Source organism: Acomys russatus, chromosome 5, assembly GCF_903995435.1.
Source record: "Acomys russatus chromosome 5, mAcoRus1.1, whole genome shotgun sequence".
Lineage (NCBI taxonomy): Eukaryota > Metazoa > Chordata > Mammalia > Rodentia > Muridae > Acomys > Acomys russatus.
In genome coordinates this window covers 59,859,609-59,877,108 of record NC_067141.1, presented here as the reverse complement: position 1 = coordinate 59,877,108, position 17,500 = coordinate 59,859,609, and the positions used below count along the sequence as shown (strand labels likewise).

The following is a 17,500-nucleotide window of genomic DNA, read 5'->3' as shown; positions in this document are numbered from 1 at the left end:
CTTGAAAGCGAGGCAGCAGAGACAGCTTTCTGTTCCAGCCCTGGCCAGCATCTCGCCTGATTTTTTAACTACCTTTAGTGGTATTATGGAATTTCTCATTAACTTGAGGCTTGTAATTTTTTAAATGAAAAGATATGCGTTTTATTACCATGAGATCCCCATGGGCTTTGAAGGCAGTAGCTCTGAGAGAGTGGGTGAAGGGGAGGCACACTGCAAAGGTCAAACTGCACAAATGGGGAGTAGAGGCAGCCAGGTTAGACAACCTACACCCGACACAGGCTGAAAGGAAGGAGCTGTGGAGGCTCACGCTAGCTTATCAGCCACATTATGTCTGCAGTCACCAGAAGAAGATAGTGACAGCATGCAAGGCACTTCTTGCTTTCTGTTCCTGGTTATGCGTGAGCTGACCAGCTCCAGCCCCTGCTGCCATGACTGCCTTGATATAATGGACTATACATTGTGAGCTCTAAGCCCTTTCTTTTGTTGCTTTTGTCAGGGCACTTTATCACAGGGACAAGAAAAGCAAGCAAGCAAACAAACAAAAAACCTGAAAGGCTGGAGAGTTGGCTTCATGGTTAAGAGCACTTGCTGCTCTTGTTTAGGATCCAAGTTCGATTCCCAGAGCTGATATATGACATCACTCACAACCCAGTTCCAGAGCACCCAGCGCCCTCTTCTTGTGTTCTAAGGTACTGCACCTATATGGTGCACATAATGCATGCACGCATGCATACAAATATACATACATAATATATACATACAGACAGACAAATCACCCATTGATTCAGAAAGATAAAAATAAATCTTTTTTAAAATAAAGATTTAAAAACTAAGAGAACGGCAATGAAGATATAATTCCCAATTCCTCTATCTCATTGTAAACTCTTTGCTTGCAAGACTAATCTCTTCTTCTGTTTAGTTTTTCCAGAGCTCCACAGATATTGGACAGAGCAGGCACCCAGAAGCTTTTGTGATGGTGTGAGCATGATTCTCGCCTTCAACGTAGACAGCGTCTTCCACTGCAGGCAAGCTGTGATGGACTCAGCAGGACAGTGCTGTCCTCTGGTGCATTTGCAACAGCTTGAGCAACGTTAGCAAGTACGAAGCTCCTGGATGGACAGAAGATGGAACACCACTCTTCTTGCCTGCAGATTCTTCTGCCTTGATGACAGTGATTTCAAGACATAGGGGAGATTAGCAAATGTATTTATAGGGAAGGGGGTTTGTGACAGATGAAAGCTTTCAAGTATCCCCCTCTATGAGAGCTCAGGTTGCAATCAGGGTTTGGGAACCAGGAGGTTAGGGTCCCTTTGTTGAGGCTGTTTCTGGTAGGCTGAAGTTAGCAGTGCGCTCTAAAGTCTAGGATGCAGGTCACAGAGTAAATTCTGTATCATTTTCTTCACTGTCCAAAACTACACAAGGGACTTGGCATCTCTTCTCATTCATCTTCAGGAACTAGCTTCCGCTAGGATGTAGACTAGCTGGGCATTCCACTCAAAACAGCATTTTCATGTTGGAGATAGCAGAATCAATCCAGAGAGTTGGCCACACTGAGGCTCTCAGGTAAGGTGGCAACCAAGGCTGATCCTCCTGGCAGCTAAAAGCACACAGAGCTGTGGACACTCGCCAGCCCCAGAGCACAGCATTCTCTTTGCCCCAGGCTTTGACTTTTTACAAACTAAGAAAGAAGTGTAGCCATCGCTGTTAACCAGTACCCTGGCCATTTTTTCTTTTAATTAACCAGTAGTAATTAATATCGTTATATGTGTGTGTGCACATTAACATATGGCATGGTGCGCATATGGGGGTCGGAAATGACCTCTGTAGACTTGGTTTTCCTCTTCTTTTACCTAGGGTTCAAAGGGTTGAACCTAGATTGTCAGGCTTGTACAGCAAGGGCCTTCCCCTGCTGAGCCCTTAGCTCTCTCTCTCTCTCTCTCTCTCTCTCTCTCTCTCTCTCTCTCTCTCTCTCTCTCTCTCTCTCTCTCTTCCTCTCAGTCCCTCTCCCTTCCTCCCCCTCTTCCTCTCCCTCCCTCCATTCCTCTCCCTCTCCCTCCCTCCATTCCTCTCCCTCTCCCTCCCTCTCCCTCTCCCTCTTCCTCTCCCTTTCTCTCCCTCCTTCTCCCCCCCCCCCCTTTCCCTATTAGCAGGAGGATCTCTGTGAGTTCAAGGTCAGCCTGGGCTACATAGTGAGTTCCAAGATAGCCAAGGTATCTAGAGAGACCCTGTCTCAACAAACAAACAAACAAACAAACAAACAAGGAAAACAGAAATATAACCCTATACCCTCCCACACCAGATGGCTGCTTATAGCATTTTCATGGGCTGCCTTCCTGTCTTTGCTCTGCTGGCTTCTGATGGCAGACCTTGTTTATATTGTAGAGAAACAAGCTTCTTTCACTTTGGTTGTACAGACCAGTGGATCTAACTAGTCAACCAGAGTCACCCTTGAACTACGGTGGTTTGTCAAGGGATACTGACAACCTTCCTCTCATCTCACCTTCACGTCAGCCAGAACACTGCCCTGAATGTTAGGGAGAAAAGGGGGACTTACAGCACAGTCCACGTGCCAAGTGGAAGTCTAGAGGTTCTGCCTACAGCAATGGATGACTCTGCTGGTGCCCTGGCTTCTGCTTCCTGTGATTCGTTGTCCTCCGGCACACACGTGTGTTGAGTGTGTCAGTGCTCTCAGCCGGAGAACTTGGCTCTGTCATGTGCACTGCAGTGGCTTGCTCACCAGGCACCAGCTTCCTCAGTCTCCTGAGCAGCTGGCGTAGTGCTGGCAGCCAGCATCTGGGCACCGCTCCGCCTCTCAATTCACCCTGGCAACCAAGTTCTCTGCTTCCTGATCACCTGCCTCAGCCAATTTGCTCCCCTGGCTACTCAGTCAGTGACCTCTACCTGAGCTTGGACCCTTTGCCAGAGAGCTTTCTGAGTAAGTGGCACCCCCTCTGATGTCTCTCCCCTTCCCAGCTGGCCCCTGCTCCATTTCTTTACCATGAAAAGCAGCTTCATATCCGCTAAAAAACTTTATTTCTGTTTTAAAATTTCTCCTTAAATTTGTTTTCTGTTTTGCCCTCCTCCTTTACCTATCTAATTTCTTTCTCTTTTAAAGCTAACACTATATATATTTAAACCTAACAGATTAGTTAGATGAAATATAGAATTGTGAGACAAGAGTGTGAGGAAACAAAATTGAGAGTGGCTGTAATGATTTAAAACAGAACAAAATAGGAGAGCAAGTGACAAAAACTCAGAAAAGAGAGAACCCCGGAGACTCAGGAATTTTTGATTGGGGACATTTAGTAAAAGAAGAGATACCCTCTCGGCTTGGACTGTGGAGTGTGACATACCTACCTGATGATTGACCTTGGAAATGTGTCCCCACAATGCTCCAAAGCCAGCATTTCATCAGCCAGGAATGTTTGACCAATTCCCTTTAAAATTCAAAGACTTAAATTTCAAAATGCCACATGAAAGTCATATCGCGTGTGACCTTATGCTCCAGCCCCCACTTGCACAGTCATGGACGGTGAGCTGAACGGCTCTCCCATACACCCTACTGCAGCCCCTGCAGCTCTGTCTGCAGCCGCCACGTACATTAGGGTCTCCACTGAAGCTTCTGGAATCTCTGATTCAAGATAGTGGATGTACAGAATAGTCAGAGAAAACAGTGCCAGCTGCTGCTTACTGAGTGACTCTGTCTAGCTGGGTCCAAATGGTAGTTTCAACTGCCTCTCTGCACCGACTCTGATCATATCACACTGGGGTGCCATCTGTCACCCTCTAGACTAACATCTTTAACCGGCATCTCTCCCCGAAGCTTACTTGGACCACTCTTTGGAAAACCATCACCAAGGCCACTTAGGTGCCTGTGGTAAGCCATGTCAGCCTAGTCCACCATAGACCCTTCACACAGCCGGTATGTGTAAGTCAGAGCCAGTCAGACCACCCGCCCTACCCCAAAGTAACCATTTAAAAACTTGAGCCCAGCGGTGTCAGTTCGGTTTGGTAAAGAATGGAATTGAGTGGTTTCCATGTGAAATTGTCTGACTAGTTTTCTCGTTATCACCCCTGGGTAGTTCATCTCAGGGTCAGTCAAAGTTCTAAAAAAATATATATATTACCTTTTGGTGCCAATTAATTTCTATATAATCTGATTTATCCCCTACTCATCTTGTCTCCCTTAGCCAACTGGCTCCTTGGGTCCCCTGGAGATGTCCTCAGGGACCCCCACATGCTTGCAAAGGGAGCAGGACTGTCTTACCTGAGCTCGTTTTCCACCCTGAACCCTTTCCTTCGGGCCAGCTCCATGAGGAAGGCTCTTCGAGTGGTTCCCATTTTCTTCTCCAAGATGAAGAGGACCAAGTCTCGGAACCTGATGTCATGAGGTGTGGAAGCCATTGATGTGCCTGTGTGCCTGGGTCTCTTCTTCCGAGGACCCAGGTGGACTGCTTGCGGTGGATCCATGGACGCAGACTGTCTGTCTCTGCCTGTGCCATCAAGTGGTGTCTCCTGAGTTGGTGGGGGGGAGGCTCTGATGTCATCTCATCAGGAGACTCTGAAGCCATGGTGCCACCCTGGTGACGGCTTCCTGCCACAGGAATGTCTAACTCTGATCGGCTCCTTTGCCCAAGTTGGAGCTCTTGACAAAAGGAATAGTTGAACTTCTGTCTTCACAAGCTTGATCTCTGCAGCACCTCACGGTAAACTTGTGAAGCGAGTGGGAGCCCACCTTCAGTTCTGTGCTATTGCTTATCTCTGAATGTGTTCAAGCCCTTAATGTTGTAGTTTTAAAAGATATTTAAAACTTTTTATTGCATTTACTTACTGGGCAAGAGGGTATGCATGTGCGGGCCATGGCATGAGTGTGGAAATCAGTCATCATTTTCTCCTTCCACAGTTGTAGGTCCCAGAGATCAGACTTGGGCTGTGAGTCTTGGTAGCAAACATCTTTCCCCACTGAGTCACCTTGCTGGCTCCTGTTGACTTTCTTTACTGATTCCTCTTTTACTTTACTTTCATTCTCTTTCGCTTGGACCTACGCTACAGTATGTTGGATGCCTGAAATTTGCACAGGTGTCCCATTGCATGTGGCTGTCTTGGTTTTACATGAATGTTCCACTTTGCTGCTTTAATTACTGTTGCTTTGTGGTGGGTCCAGGACCACAGGTTCCCGTGTGTGCGCACAGTTTATAAATAAGGAAGGCGAGGGCTCTGTCACTGCACATCACAGAATAAGGGGGCATTCATTTGGTTTGGCTTGGTTTAGGTTTGGTCTGGATTGGTTTGAGTTTTTTCAGTGCCTGAGGTTTTCCACATTATATAGCTGACAGATTTATGAGATGACGTTTGGATAAGGGTCAGTGTCATGAAGTTAGGGGCATTTTCATAACTCTGTGCAAAATGGAATTTGCATCTTTAGTTAGCATACGTCACAGGTCTCACTTCCCGAATACCTATCACAGGACCTAGGAAGTAGGTAAGCTTTTGTTACTGAATCCTTAGAAGGCCACACTGTCAGCTAGGGGCCAATGCCCACAAAGTACCATATGGGCAATGAAATGTAGCAGAGAAGATCTAAATAACCTGATGAAAGCCACAGGACCAATAAATTGCCACAACTAAGAAAATGAGTCAGGATTTGGAGTCAGGTTTGCCTGACTTCAAAATCTATATACTCCTGGGGCCAGTGAGATGGCTCAGTGAGTAAAAGCACTGGCTTCCGATCCTGAAAATGAGAGTTGCATTTCAGCAACCAGCATGATGGAAAGTGAAATAGACTCTCACAAGTTGTCCTTTGATCTCCACAGAAGGACTACTCATGTGCAAGCACATGCATACACACACACACACACACACACACAAATGCACATACACATGTACGCACATGCATATGCACACATGCGCACGCACACAGCATCCTTCTGTCATGCCTTACCCAGCAAAACATCTGGTTTCCTCTCATACATTCTGCCACAGCACTGGGGACTTTTCCTGCCTGCAGGAGCACATGAGTGCATGAGTGCCTCAGCACAGCTGAGGAAGGGTGATATGACAGCTCCCTTCGAGCATCCACAACTCAGGAAGGTGAAATCAGAAATGACAGAGAGCTGCAGGGTCACAGATTTCAGCTCTCTGCAAGTAAGAACTTTTGACTAACTACACCTGTCAAAAGGACAGCATGAGCTCTTTGTGTGTTACAGAAGGGACTTAGATGTCTTGAAGGGCTTTCCATGCAGCTCCCTGAGACTGGGGTACCACTGCTTGATTGAGATCAACAACTGGAGACAGGCATCCTATTGGGCCCTCTGTTAGATGTTTGGTTTCGGACAGCTACATGACGGAATTAGTCACAGCTACCAAGTGGTCCAACTGCATGAACAGAGTGCAGGACTCTCGCCAGAGCCTGGGGTGGTATCATCTCCATAGCAATAGAAGACCACGGAAGAAGCAACAGGGAGAGATGACAGCACAGGGATGCAGCCAGGGATGTGTAAGATCCCATCTGCACAGCTGGGAAGCTGTGACCTCGCACAGTTCCTTCAGTTCTTTAAGCCTATTTTTCACATCTCTAAAGAACTGACATAGCCCAACCCATCCCCTTACAGAAAGCTTGACATAGATGAAGAGCCAATAGTAACTTCTGTTTTGTTCAGAGGGTCACCCTAGCTCAATCTAAAATCGGATTTGTATTTTACTAAATTATCAAAGTATCACATTGACCAAATATTAACTACTGTCACACCCCAGGGTGGGACGTGTTGCCTGCAGTGTCCTTTTCTGATTTCCAGCCCCCAAGTTTTCCAATGCCCATTAAAGCTAAATTCTCTTCTCTGACATGGCCACTATATGAATAGCCAACTGAATCCATAACACAATATCCAATGAGAGTAGAGGTGCAGACAGAGGATCAGCCACACCACTGGAGGCCTACTCCACCTGGAGAGAGACTCGCAAAGACTCACATACCAGGCAACTCATCGTGGTATGGTCCGTACCAGTAGGTCTTAGAAGCAACATGAGTGTCTACTAGCCAGCTGTTGGATAAACCATGGCAGGACACTTGTCGCCACCTACGCCATGTGCTAATAAACAGCATGGGTAGATGTCCACAATCTAACAATTACAAAACCAGCTCACAAATACGCTGTGGCCAATCCTAGCAGAGAAGAGCAGGGAGGCCCATAGCAAGTGCTACACTGGGACACTGAGCCCCACAGCTCATGGGCTTTAGGCTGGAGTTTTAGCTTTGTCTTTGTGCATTTCTCTTATACAGGTTTATTTCATCTCTTCTTCTTCTCTTTCCCCTTCCTTTCCTTCTTTATTTTTTTCCCCCTTTGATATAGAGTCTCACATGCTCTTCAGGCTGGTCTACCTCAGCAGCTCACAAGGCCTTTCCCAACTCAACCTCCCGCAGCAACTTGAATTACTACACACCAAGCTGGGCTATTGTTTAACAGATTCTTGCCATAGATAGGAATTGTATTTGAACCACAATAATAAATTACTTTTAAAAAAAGCTATCTTGTGTCTACACCATGTTTCCTTGGTGACTCAAGGGCGGTGAGAATATTTTTAGTGAGCTGACTAGAAGGTGGCCATGTCTCGGTTACACACCGTGTATGGTCCTACCTGACTGTCAGTCAACACTCCACTGATCGAGGGCTCCTGTGTCGAGGAAAGTGGGGCTCAGAGTTAGAATTGCTTCAGCATTTCACCTGACCTGACAAGCTCTGGGGAGGACATTTGAGACTTCTAATTTCATTTTTCTGACCCACAGGGTCCTTTGTAATGGCATCGTGTAGTCTGAGGCCTTTGTGTATGATCTGAGCATAGCCTGTAGTCTCGAAACCTATATGGGAACTTTACTGCCATGGGAGCATTGTTGGGAGGTGGTCCATGAAGGGGTGACTGGGGTGACATCAAGAGGGGCTAGTGCTTCTGTCACAGGTTGGATGCGGCTGGTTACCATGATGGTGGGTCATTAAATGTGCAGCCACCCTCCACAATTCATCTCTCTCTCTCTCTCTCTCTCTCTCTCTCTCTCTCTCTCTCTCTCTCTCTCTCACACACACACACACACACACACACACACACACACAAACTTGCCTTTTTGTTTCCACCGTGGGAAGAAGAATGCAGCCCTTCCACACTCTTTGATGTCCCAGATTCCCTTTTCTGATAAATTACTCAGTTTCAGACAATTTGCTCTAACAATTGAAAGTGAACTACACAGTCACAGCTTCATAAAGGGGGGGGGGCTGGAAAACTGCTCAGGATCACTCTAAAATGGGTTTCGGGGTGTGGGATCATGGTGGTAACTTTAGTAATTAGCTAAACTCTGCTCATGAAGTACCTTGAACATTGTGAAACATTAGCTCAGTCAGTAAAGTGCGGCCACGCAAGCATGAAGACATGAGTTTGATCCATGGCAGTCATATGAAAAGCTAGATGTGATGGCACAGGCTTGTAACCCGATGGGGGGGAGCAGAGACAGGCAGATCCCTAGAGCTTCTTGGCCAGCCAGCCTCTCCTAATTGGAGAGGTCACAGTGAGAGACACTGTCTCAAAAACAAAGTGGATGGCATTTTAGGCTGTCCTCTAATCTCTACACACACTCATGCATGTGTACAGCCCCCACACTCACACAAATTATGAAACACTATACAAAAGTCAATTGTTTTGCTATTTCCATTGTCTTTCCTGATCATTTCTTCCTTCCATACTGTGATTTTCTGCACTAATTGCGTCAGGTGTTAAGTGGCTCCTTGCTCCAGCCCATTGGCCGGTAATGTCCAAGTCCTTTGTGTTGGTTGAACATATCAAAGTCTTTTGCTTCAGGCTACTTGGTTGAGGGTTCGGCTCTGCTCTAGAGCTGAGCTAAATGGAAACTTGATGTGTTTGTGCCTGCAACATCTGGACTGTCTCAGCCACTGCTACATCTGGAGAGAGATCTTAGTTGGGACTGCCTCGTAACCACACTCAAATGGCAAGTAATGCACATTGCTGTTGTCCATCACCCATTGGTCAGGCTAGTCTCAAGATTCCTTTTCTCTACAGCAGGGCCAGAAAGTGCAGTAGAGCATGTGGGGTGTGGGAGAACACATGTTCCTGACAGGTCAGGATCACGTGCTGGCTGATGTCAAGGGGAGCTTAGTAAATGTTCACCCAGCCAGGGAAGAGAATAGGGAAGCCCTAGAACCACCCCCCTCCCACCCCAGGGGAAGAACCCACTCCTGTGTTCAGGCCACTCTCAGACTAGAGTTTTGAGTTGCTAATGTAAACAAACAGGGAGGTTGGGTCTCCCGGAACTCCTTCCACACGGACCAGTGCTTCCAAACATGATCTGGAGGGAGCCTCCTGAACAGTGATAGAAGGCTTCCCTGGGCTTGGCCAGGGGCCCTTCCTGCCCCCACCATCTCTATTTCTTTGCCCATAACCGTCCACACCAGCCTGTGTGTGTGAAGTGTAAATGAGATAGATGGATGGCCTTTTCTATCAAAGGGTTAAATGAGACAAAGAGCGCCCCATCTTTAAGGAAATTAGGAAAGGTATCACCTGGCAAAAATTCCTCTGCTAGCATTTTTCCAGGGTAAAAGTATGTGCATGTGGTGGCATCCTGATCTCCAAGATGACCCTGTGTTTGTCGGCTGAGTTAGGCAGCTGTGTAAGGATGTGAGACCAAGGTCTGGCTACTCAGAAGGAAACACAGGACCTTTCTGCAATAAGAAGCAGGGACCCCCACCTTATATGGTTGCTTGCAGGATTTAGAGGGGCTTTCCACCCTTCTGCAGAAGCAAACCTTTTGGCCTTGCCAAAAATCTTTGGATTATGTAGACATTTTCTTGGGACCCCAGACCCATTAGATCGGGTCATGCTGCCACGATCTAATTCTTTGTGCGCTTTTCATTGGGTTAGAAGTCCTGTGTGTTCACAGCCGGAACCTGCCATGCTCAGCACAGTGGCTGACAAGGCAAGAACCACCAAGTGTTCATGGAACAGCTTAGGTTCCAAGCATCAGCTGACACATGAACTTAAGCTTTTGTCCACTTTCCGCCACAGTCGCCCTTCTTTACCCACCACGAGTCCAACTAAGTGTCATTTCAATATGAACTCTCAAGAGGCATTAAAGAGCTAGGCCACTCAAATACAGCACCCACAGCATTATGAGCTATGCACCCACAGGTGTGTTGCCAGACTTTTCTGTGCCTTAAGTCCATTATCTGCACAGTGGAGGTTCTAGCAGTTTCTGTCTTACAATTGTTTATGAACACTACTTAAAAACAAGAGCATTGGCATGTGACACTTGCTTGCTCTAGACAGTGCTGTTAGCTAAAAGGCTGTGACTTCTCTTTGCCTCCCTTTACTTCCCTGTGTCCCTACACACTTCACTAGTATTTTTCCCAGTGCCTGTGATACTTTCTGTAGAGTGGATCCTTCCAGAATTGGTGTTTAAGCCACTCAAGGCCGACTTTGCCTCTTACTGATGGGGGAAAGATCTGCAAGGACCCCAGGGTTTCAGGAGGATGTTCCAAGACAAACAAAACATTCTTCCATGCAGGGTGTAGTGGCACACACTTATAATCCCAGAAATAGGGAAATCGAGGCAGAAGGGTCATGAGTTTGAGAGCAGCCTGGGTTATATAGTGAGACTATTGATGATTCTATAGTCAGGGACATCCGAGAAGCTCTACGCAGAGTGCATTAGACCGTCAAACGCTCCCGTGAAGCCCTGCAGTAGAGAATCCTGCTTTCTTTGTTGAGTCTGGAGCATGCCCAACTTGGTCCTATTCTGTTCGCTGTTTTGCGCAATGCTTAGACATTCTATTGGATGCAGTGAGGCATATCAGTTACCCTGGACTCAGACAAGTCTGAGCCACCTAACACTTTTTGGGTGTGTCTACCTGAGCAATTTCTGTCCCCAGTGGGACTGTCAGCGTCCAACTTGTAAAATGACCGTCAGAGCACTGACCTCCGTAGGCTTCTAAGACAGAACTCCCTCTGCCTGCCCAGCCATGTGGGTGTCACTCTCTGTTCTTCCTGCCTTCCCACGCTGCCACTCCCAGATTCTAACTGACGGGACAGAAGGTCCTGCCTGGATGTAGTGTGACAGGAATGAGCAAACAAAGGGCACATCTGGCCAGAGGGCCACCATTTTGATATTCCTGTGCAGTTGCTTCTCTTCTGAGTTTACTATTGATCCCACGTCTGTCTGTCCTTCTCTCCTTGGTCACCCACAGGGTGGTCTTTAGACTTCTCCACTGAGGCAGGTAGGAGGCTGGCAAGCTTCAGCTTTGCCCTGGATAGACAAATACATCTCCCCTCATCAACAAACACTATTTTTAACCTGAGCCCCCGTTGCTCTTTGCACACATTGAGGGAGTCAGTTTAAGAGAGGAGATGTCTGTTTCCGGCAGTTTTATTTTCTTTTATATCAAACACCTCACAATACCTCTTGTTTTCAGGCTGCCCATCTGGGAACTTTGCCATCCAACTGCAGGCAAGGGCTTGTTTTGGTTTGGTTTCTTCTGAGTGAGTGCCAGCTTCCTCTGCTGCCTGCACAGCTGTTTTTTTTTTTTTTTTTTTTTTTTTTTTTTATCTTCACAGCAGGTGTCTTCTCGAGTGTAGAACTGCCCCACTGGGGAAACCTGTAGGGTTCTTCAAAGGACGAAATTCTCAGGAAGTATGCTTTTTCTCACTGAGAAGCCATCCATAGCAATATATATCTTCTGAGTACCTAAATGCAAGAATATTCTGTATTTTAGTGCTTTCTTTCATCTTTATCCATTAAGTGAGAAATGACAGAGCAAGGGAATTGATGACCGCATAGCAGTACTGGTGGCATCTAATTTTCATTCCACCCTATTTATTAAAGTCCAAAGGAACACAAAATGAGCAGGCTGCACCCTGAGCACGCCCCCGCTCCCACCCCCCATGGATGTGAGGAGGAACGACATGCATTTGCCCAGAGAAAAAAGTCTAGGAGAGTTTGGGCCTCATTCACAGGCAGAGGAGCTATTGAATAAGTTTGGGCCGCAACCGACTGAACAATATGGGGCCTTGTGAAAACTAACAAGGCAAGGATGAATCAGAGAAGAGGAGAAGGAAGTGGGTGAGAGGTAATAATCATGAGGTGTACGTTAGGGCCAGAAAAAGAGAATAGGAGTCTTAGGTGGCACGACAGCCCCAGACACAGGCTGAGCTGTGTGTTGGTCACTGGCTGGGAGGAAGGGGTTGTCAGCGATGGCCCCTAGGAGCCTGGGGGATGGGGCCCCTTTCACATTTGTACCTCCAGCCTATCTCCTTTCTCTCTTTGGTTTTCCTTTTGTGGCAGGGTCTCCCGTAGCCAGGCTTCTTGGCCTTGAACTCAGTGTGTGGCCAGAGATGACCTTGAGCTTGTCATCTTTCTGTTTCTACCTCTTGTGTGTGAAAAAGGCAAACACAAGCCTGAGTGCCTGGCTTGCATCTCTGTCTTGACTTCCAGGGACTATTTACATCTCACGTAGGAACATTTCCAAAATCCCAGGACAGAGTTACTCCCCCGCCACTCTCCACTCTGTCCCAGATATTTCTCAGCATCTCTCTTGCTCACTAAACTCTTGTGGCAAGCAGCTAAACACCCTTTCCCTCCACACTGCAGATAAGACATGAGCAGAGGACCAGAGAGCAGCGGATATGGCAGGTAGATATGACAAGTGGCTCACTAACTTGGACTCTCAGCTGTTGGTGCTCAGTGGCTGTCCTCAGGTGGCTCCTACACATGAAGATGACCGAGCACTCAGCCCGTGCCACTAGCCATCACCTGAAAAATTCCACTCTATTCTGCTCCCAACTTTTGGGGGTAAGCAGCCTTTAGCTGAGAAGTTGATGAAACATTGAAATTACTAGTAAGAGTGGCCACCTGTAGGGCTGGTCCACGTTAGGAAGCACTTCAACCTTTGTCCTGACCTTCAGATGTCCCTGGAGGTGACATGCTGGCTGGCAGGATCTGCCTGGAGGATTAGGATGGAGACCCAGAGCTGTGACTCCAGCTAGACACTGTCGCCAAAGGCCGGGATATTGCTGATGGAAGCTGAGAGTCCAGCCATGAATTCAATCTGTGGGTGCTTTTCTGTTGGGTGCCTTCCAGGATCCAGGATCCAGGATCCAAGATGAATTCTTCCAGGCTCTAGATACGCAGACTGAAAAGCACAGTTCCCTCTTGGAACTTGGAGTCTATTAGATAAAAACAGACAGTAAGTAAAGCCAGTAAACCACGAGAGCTGGCTACTGGAAGGAATAAAGGGGCAGTGTCTGCAGATGGGACTGGGTCTGTTTTAACCAAGTTGCTCTGAGAAGCTTTAACGAGAAGGTGACATTTAAGTAAAAGTCTGAGAAACAAGCCATAGGAAAGGGGAACTGGAGGACAGACTTGCTGGGATAAAGGGTCAAGTCAGAAAAGAAGCAATTTCAAAAGCGACTTCTGTAGTCTTTTGATAATTAACTGAAAGACAAAATAGAATTGTTAACCAAAAATAGGAAAAGTGTGTAGAATTAAACTACGCTTGGTGTGTATTTTGACCTTCACAGTTTGAAGAGATCGGATAAGTGGTTTGCTTAGCTTTTCTCTCCAGAGTCTTATGGAGAGACCTAAGGTTATGGGGATGATTGTAGCTCCAGGAGTTTGCGCTGTCTTCGCCTCAGGTCAGGACTTGCCCTGGCTGGAGAAACCCACATCCACTACCGGTCAGTGGTCATGGGAAGACGTTGCCATGGCTGGCAGCTCTGACTCATCACCAAGCTCCAAGACACTGGCAACTGCCCAGGTTGCTACTCTGCTGCAGTTCCTCCTGACCAATCCTCTCACACTGCTCCAGAGACGCTGGTCACACACACATCCCTCACCTCAGGTCAGGCTGACTTCCTCAGAAAACACACCCTTAATATGCATTTGAATTGTCTCCTACCCCTACCTACCACTCTATAAACAGGCAAGTGTGGCTTTTCTCTCCACTTAGAGTGTAGCCTCATATGCCCTGGAGGACCGGGCATCCTACCCATACACACATCCTAATTACACACCTAAGGATGCCATTTCTGTTTATGTCCAGGAAGACCCATAGCAACTCTCTCAGCTCCTGACACAGATGCTGAAGGGCAGAGGGTTCAGGACCACAAGCAGCCTTGCCAAACCATTTCTCTAAGGCTGCTTTTTCCCCCTGGTGATGCAGCCAACACCACCCCCCACCTTGAGTGCTCTTATTCCTCCCCAGGAAATACAAGTCTTTTATCAGCACCTGGGAGGAAAAGGGGTTCAACCGCCCTGCAGATACAATCCGCGAATGTGATGCTAAGCTCGGCCTTTAACTCAACGACCTTGAGACTTTATTTTTAATGTTTAAATGTTTCAAAAGAAAGAAAGGAAGGAAGGAAGAAAGAAAGAAAGAAAGAAAGAAGGAAAGAAAAGAAAAGAAAAGAAAAGAAAAGAAAAGAAAAGAAAAATTCATGAGAAGGAGTGGCATGGGAAATCATTTTCAATGCAATGGTCATTTTCTTTCTTTCTTTTTTTTTTTTTAAATTTTGTAATTATTTTTATGTACAGAAAACCTAGCAGTGTACATTTAACTCACTTTAGTGGCCAGTTCTCTAGCCTTTGCTTTTCCCAGTTTGGCAATGCGAGCCACCGATTTAGGACCCAGGACGTTGCCTCCCCAGTGATGGCTGATTTCATCATATCTGTCATTGGAATTGGTCCTAGTAGTTTCCACCAGTTTAGCCAAAGCACCCTTGTCTTCCGAGTTAACCCATGTGAAGGCAACAGTGGTGCAAGTCCTCCTGTGAACAGCCACCCCAGCCTGGCCTTTCCCTTGATGATGCAGTCGGGGACCCCCATCTTTAGACACAGGGCAGGTAGGAAGACCACCAGCTCAATGGGGTCCATGTCATCGGCAATCACCACCAGCGGAGTCTTCTTGTTCTCCACCAAGGTGGTGACTGTATTGACCCCTGCTCGAAGGACAGGTGGTCTCTCAGTTGGCAGCTTTCTTCTCAGCACACACCAGTAGCCTTTGCTTCCTCTCCTGCTTTGTCTCTGGCCTGTACTTGTGGGCAAGCTAAAGCAACTGGGTAGCTGTTTGCTGGTCCAGGGCCTGGGTGAACTGGTTAACAGCAGGAGGGACTTTGAGCCACTTACAGAGGATGGCCCTTTGCCACTGCAGCCTGATGTAGCGGGGCCATTTAACAAACTGAGGGAGATTTTTGGGCTGGATATCCTGCCTGATACCAAAGTTCTTGGGCCTTTCCTCAAACAAAGGATTGGCCACCTTTTTGGCCTCCTGTTAATTCACAATGGCAAGGACCGGGGCCACCTTCTTCCCCTTGGGCATCTTGCTGGGCTGGAGGAGAGAGCGCAACAGTCATTTTCAAAACACAAATACTCCTTTCCTTTCTAAAATTTGAGTAAAAGTAAAACTCAATGTTAGAAAGTTATAGAGACAATAGTTCAGCTTGTGTCATGTGCCAAATATCATATCTATATTGAACTCATATATATATGAACTACGTGCCTCTGTGGTGCACTGGAGGTTGGCTCCTTTCAAATACACTCTGAGGCAACAAGTTGCTACATGGCAGAAGAAGAAAACTTTTACACGGCTGGTCAGCTAAGACTCTGCTAGAAAGCGTAGAAGAGGAACCGGGGTGATGGATTAGTGGGTAAGAGCATTTGCTATGTAAGCATAAGGACCAGAGTTCGGATCCCCAGTGCCCTTGTAAAAAGCCAGGTGTAGCTACCCGTACCTGTAACCTCAGCTGGGGGAGGGGTTAGTGGCAGGGGACAGACAGCATAACTGTTGTGGCCTGCTGGCCGGCCAGTCTAGCCAAAATGGTGAGCTCCTGGTTCAGTGAGAGACACTGCTTCGAAAGAACAAAGTAGAGTGTTTGTTCTCTACTCTCTCTACTCTCTCTGAGTGAACACAGAGGCCCTCCTCCATATTGGCACACAGGGGCACACGGATTCACACACACACCACGAACACACAAATAATAATAGAAGAGTATTATAAGCATAATGGTTTTAAAGACAGGAGACCCAGAGCAACTTGTGCTGAGAGAGGAGGCTTACCACAGCAGTTTATCTCTCATGAGGCCGGAAGCTGGAAGGTCCAGGAGCAACGTGCCAGGAGATCATCCCTGGTGAGGTCTGGCTCTTTGTTTCCAGGTGCCCCCCCCCCTTCCCACTAGACCAGTGGTTCTCAACCTATTGGTCATTATTCCTTTGGGGGTAAAATGACCCTTTCACAGGGGTCACCAGAGGCCATGGGAAATAGCAAATATTTAGATTATGATTCATAGCAGTAGCAAAATTACAGTTATGAAGTAGCAACGAAATAATTTTATGGTTGGGGGGTTCACCACACTATGTGGAACTGTGTTAAAGGGTCGCAGCCTTAGGAAGGCTGAGAACCACCACACTAGATCCTCCCTTGAGATCTTTCATGAAGAAGAGATCACTTCTTTCTGTGGAGGGCCTAGAACACCTGAGTGGAGTCAGTTCTGTCCTCCCACCTTTACATGGCTTCCCGGGATTGAATGGAGGTCTTCTGGCTTGATGCATCTCCACTAGCCTCACTCTGTCTCTTCTTCTAAGGACCCTAATCTCATCCCTAAGGGCCCCACCCTTATGAACTGACTAGTTCTTGAAGTCCTCACCTCCCAATGCAACGTAAGCACTCAGGCCATAGAAATGTAGAAAACAAACACGCACATATGTTGTTTGCTTGTTAGATTCATACACTGTCACGTTAAATATGTGTTTCCTACCCAGACTTTTGGTTCACAAACCTGGCTACCTAATAAAATTAGTTACCTTACAGTGGCCAGGCCCAGTTGCAGACTAGAGGAATTAAAATCTGAAGCTGAAGGTGTGTGTGTGTGTGTGTGTGTGTGTGTGTGTGTGTGTGTTTCACAAACTTGCGGCTATCCTGTCCTGTTTCAATGTTGAGAAAATGGTGGTGTAGAATCTCTGTTGAGCTTGGCTGAGATGGAAAACTCTGTTTTGATCTCCTTAGTAGAAATCCAAAAAGATAGAGAGATCCAGGCTCCTTCCCTGCTCTCTCTTAACACCTGAGCTTGCTAATGAAGGATCTGTTCCTAACCGTTGGGTCATTTTCATTAATACTCTGGGTGGCTTAAATTCTCACCACCAAGACCTCACCAGGTGGCAGGTGGCAGGTGGCAGGTGGCAGGACATCGGAAGAAGGTGCCAGCCTCCCTGTATAAGACGGTGTCACAAGGACACATAGCTGCTCTCCTATGGCTCATATCCCGGTACCACACTGGGGTAGAATCTGAAGGATGTCACATCTCCTGCAGTCACTCAAGCAGAAAAGGGAGTGGCTTAATGGGTTAGTTTCGATCATACTGGGCTGAACTGACAAGGTGGGGATGAGCTTTAGTTATTGCCATAGGAAAAAAAGAAAAGCAGCGCCCTCTATTGACAAAAGAAAGAAGCTCACAT

At 47.1% G+C, this 17,500-nt stretch overlaps 1 protein-coding gene and 1 pseudogene across 1 annotated transcript in view; both read right to left on the bottom strand.

The window, feature by feature from the left end:
- The window catches only part of Dntt (DNA nucleotidylexotransferase), a 28,664-nt gene extending 24,179 nt beyond the window's left edge, over window positions 1-4,485 (bottom strand). Inside the window, exon 1 of the mRNA XM_051146538.1 lies at window positions 4,268-4,485. Within this exon, the coding sequence (XP_051002495.1) occupies window positions 4,268-4,470 (203 nt within the window). The 5' untranslated portion in view covers window positions 4,471-4,485. The remainder of the gene's footprint in view (window positions 1-4,267) is intronic.
- Window positions 4,486-14,603: 10,118 nt separating this feature from the next.
- The window catches only part of LOC127189890 (60S ribosomal protein L7a-like), a 9,575-nt pseudogene continuing 6,678 nt past the window's right edge, over window positions 14,604-17,500 (bottom strand).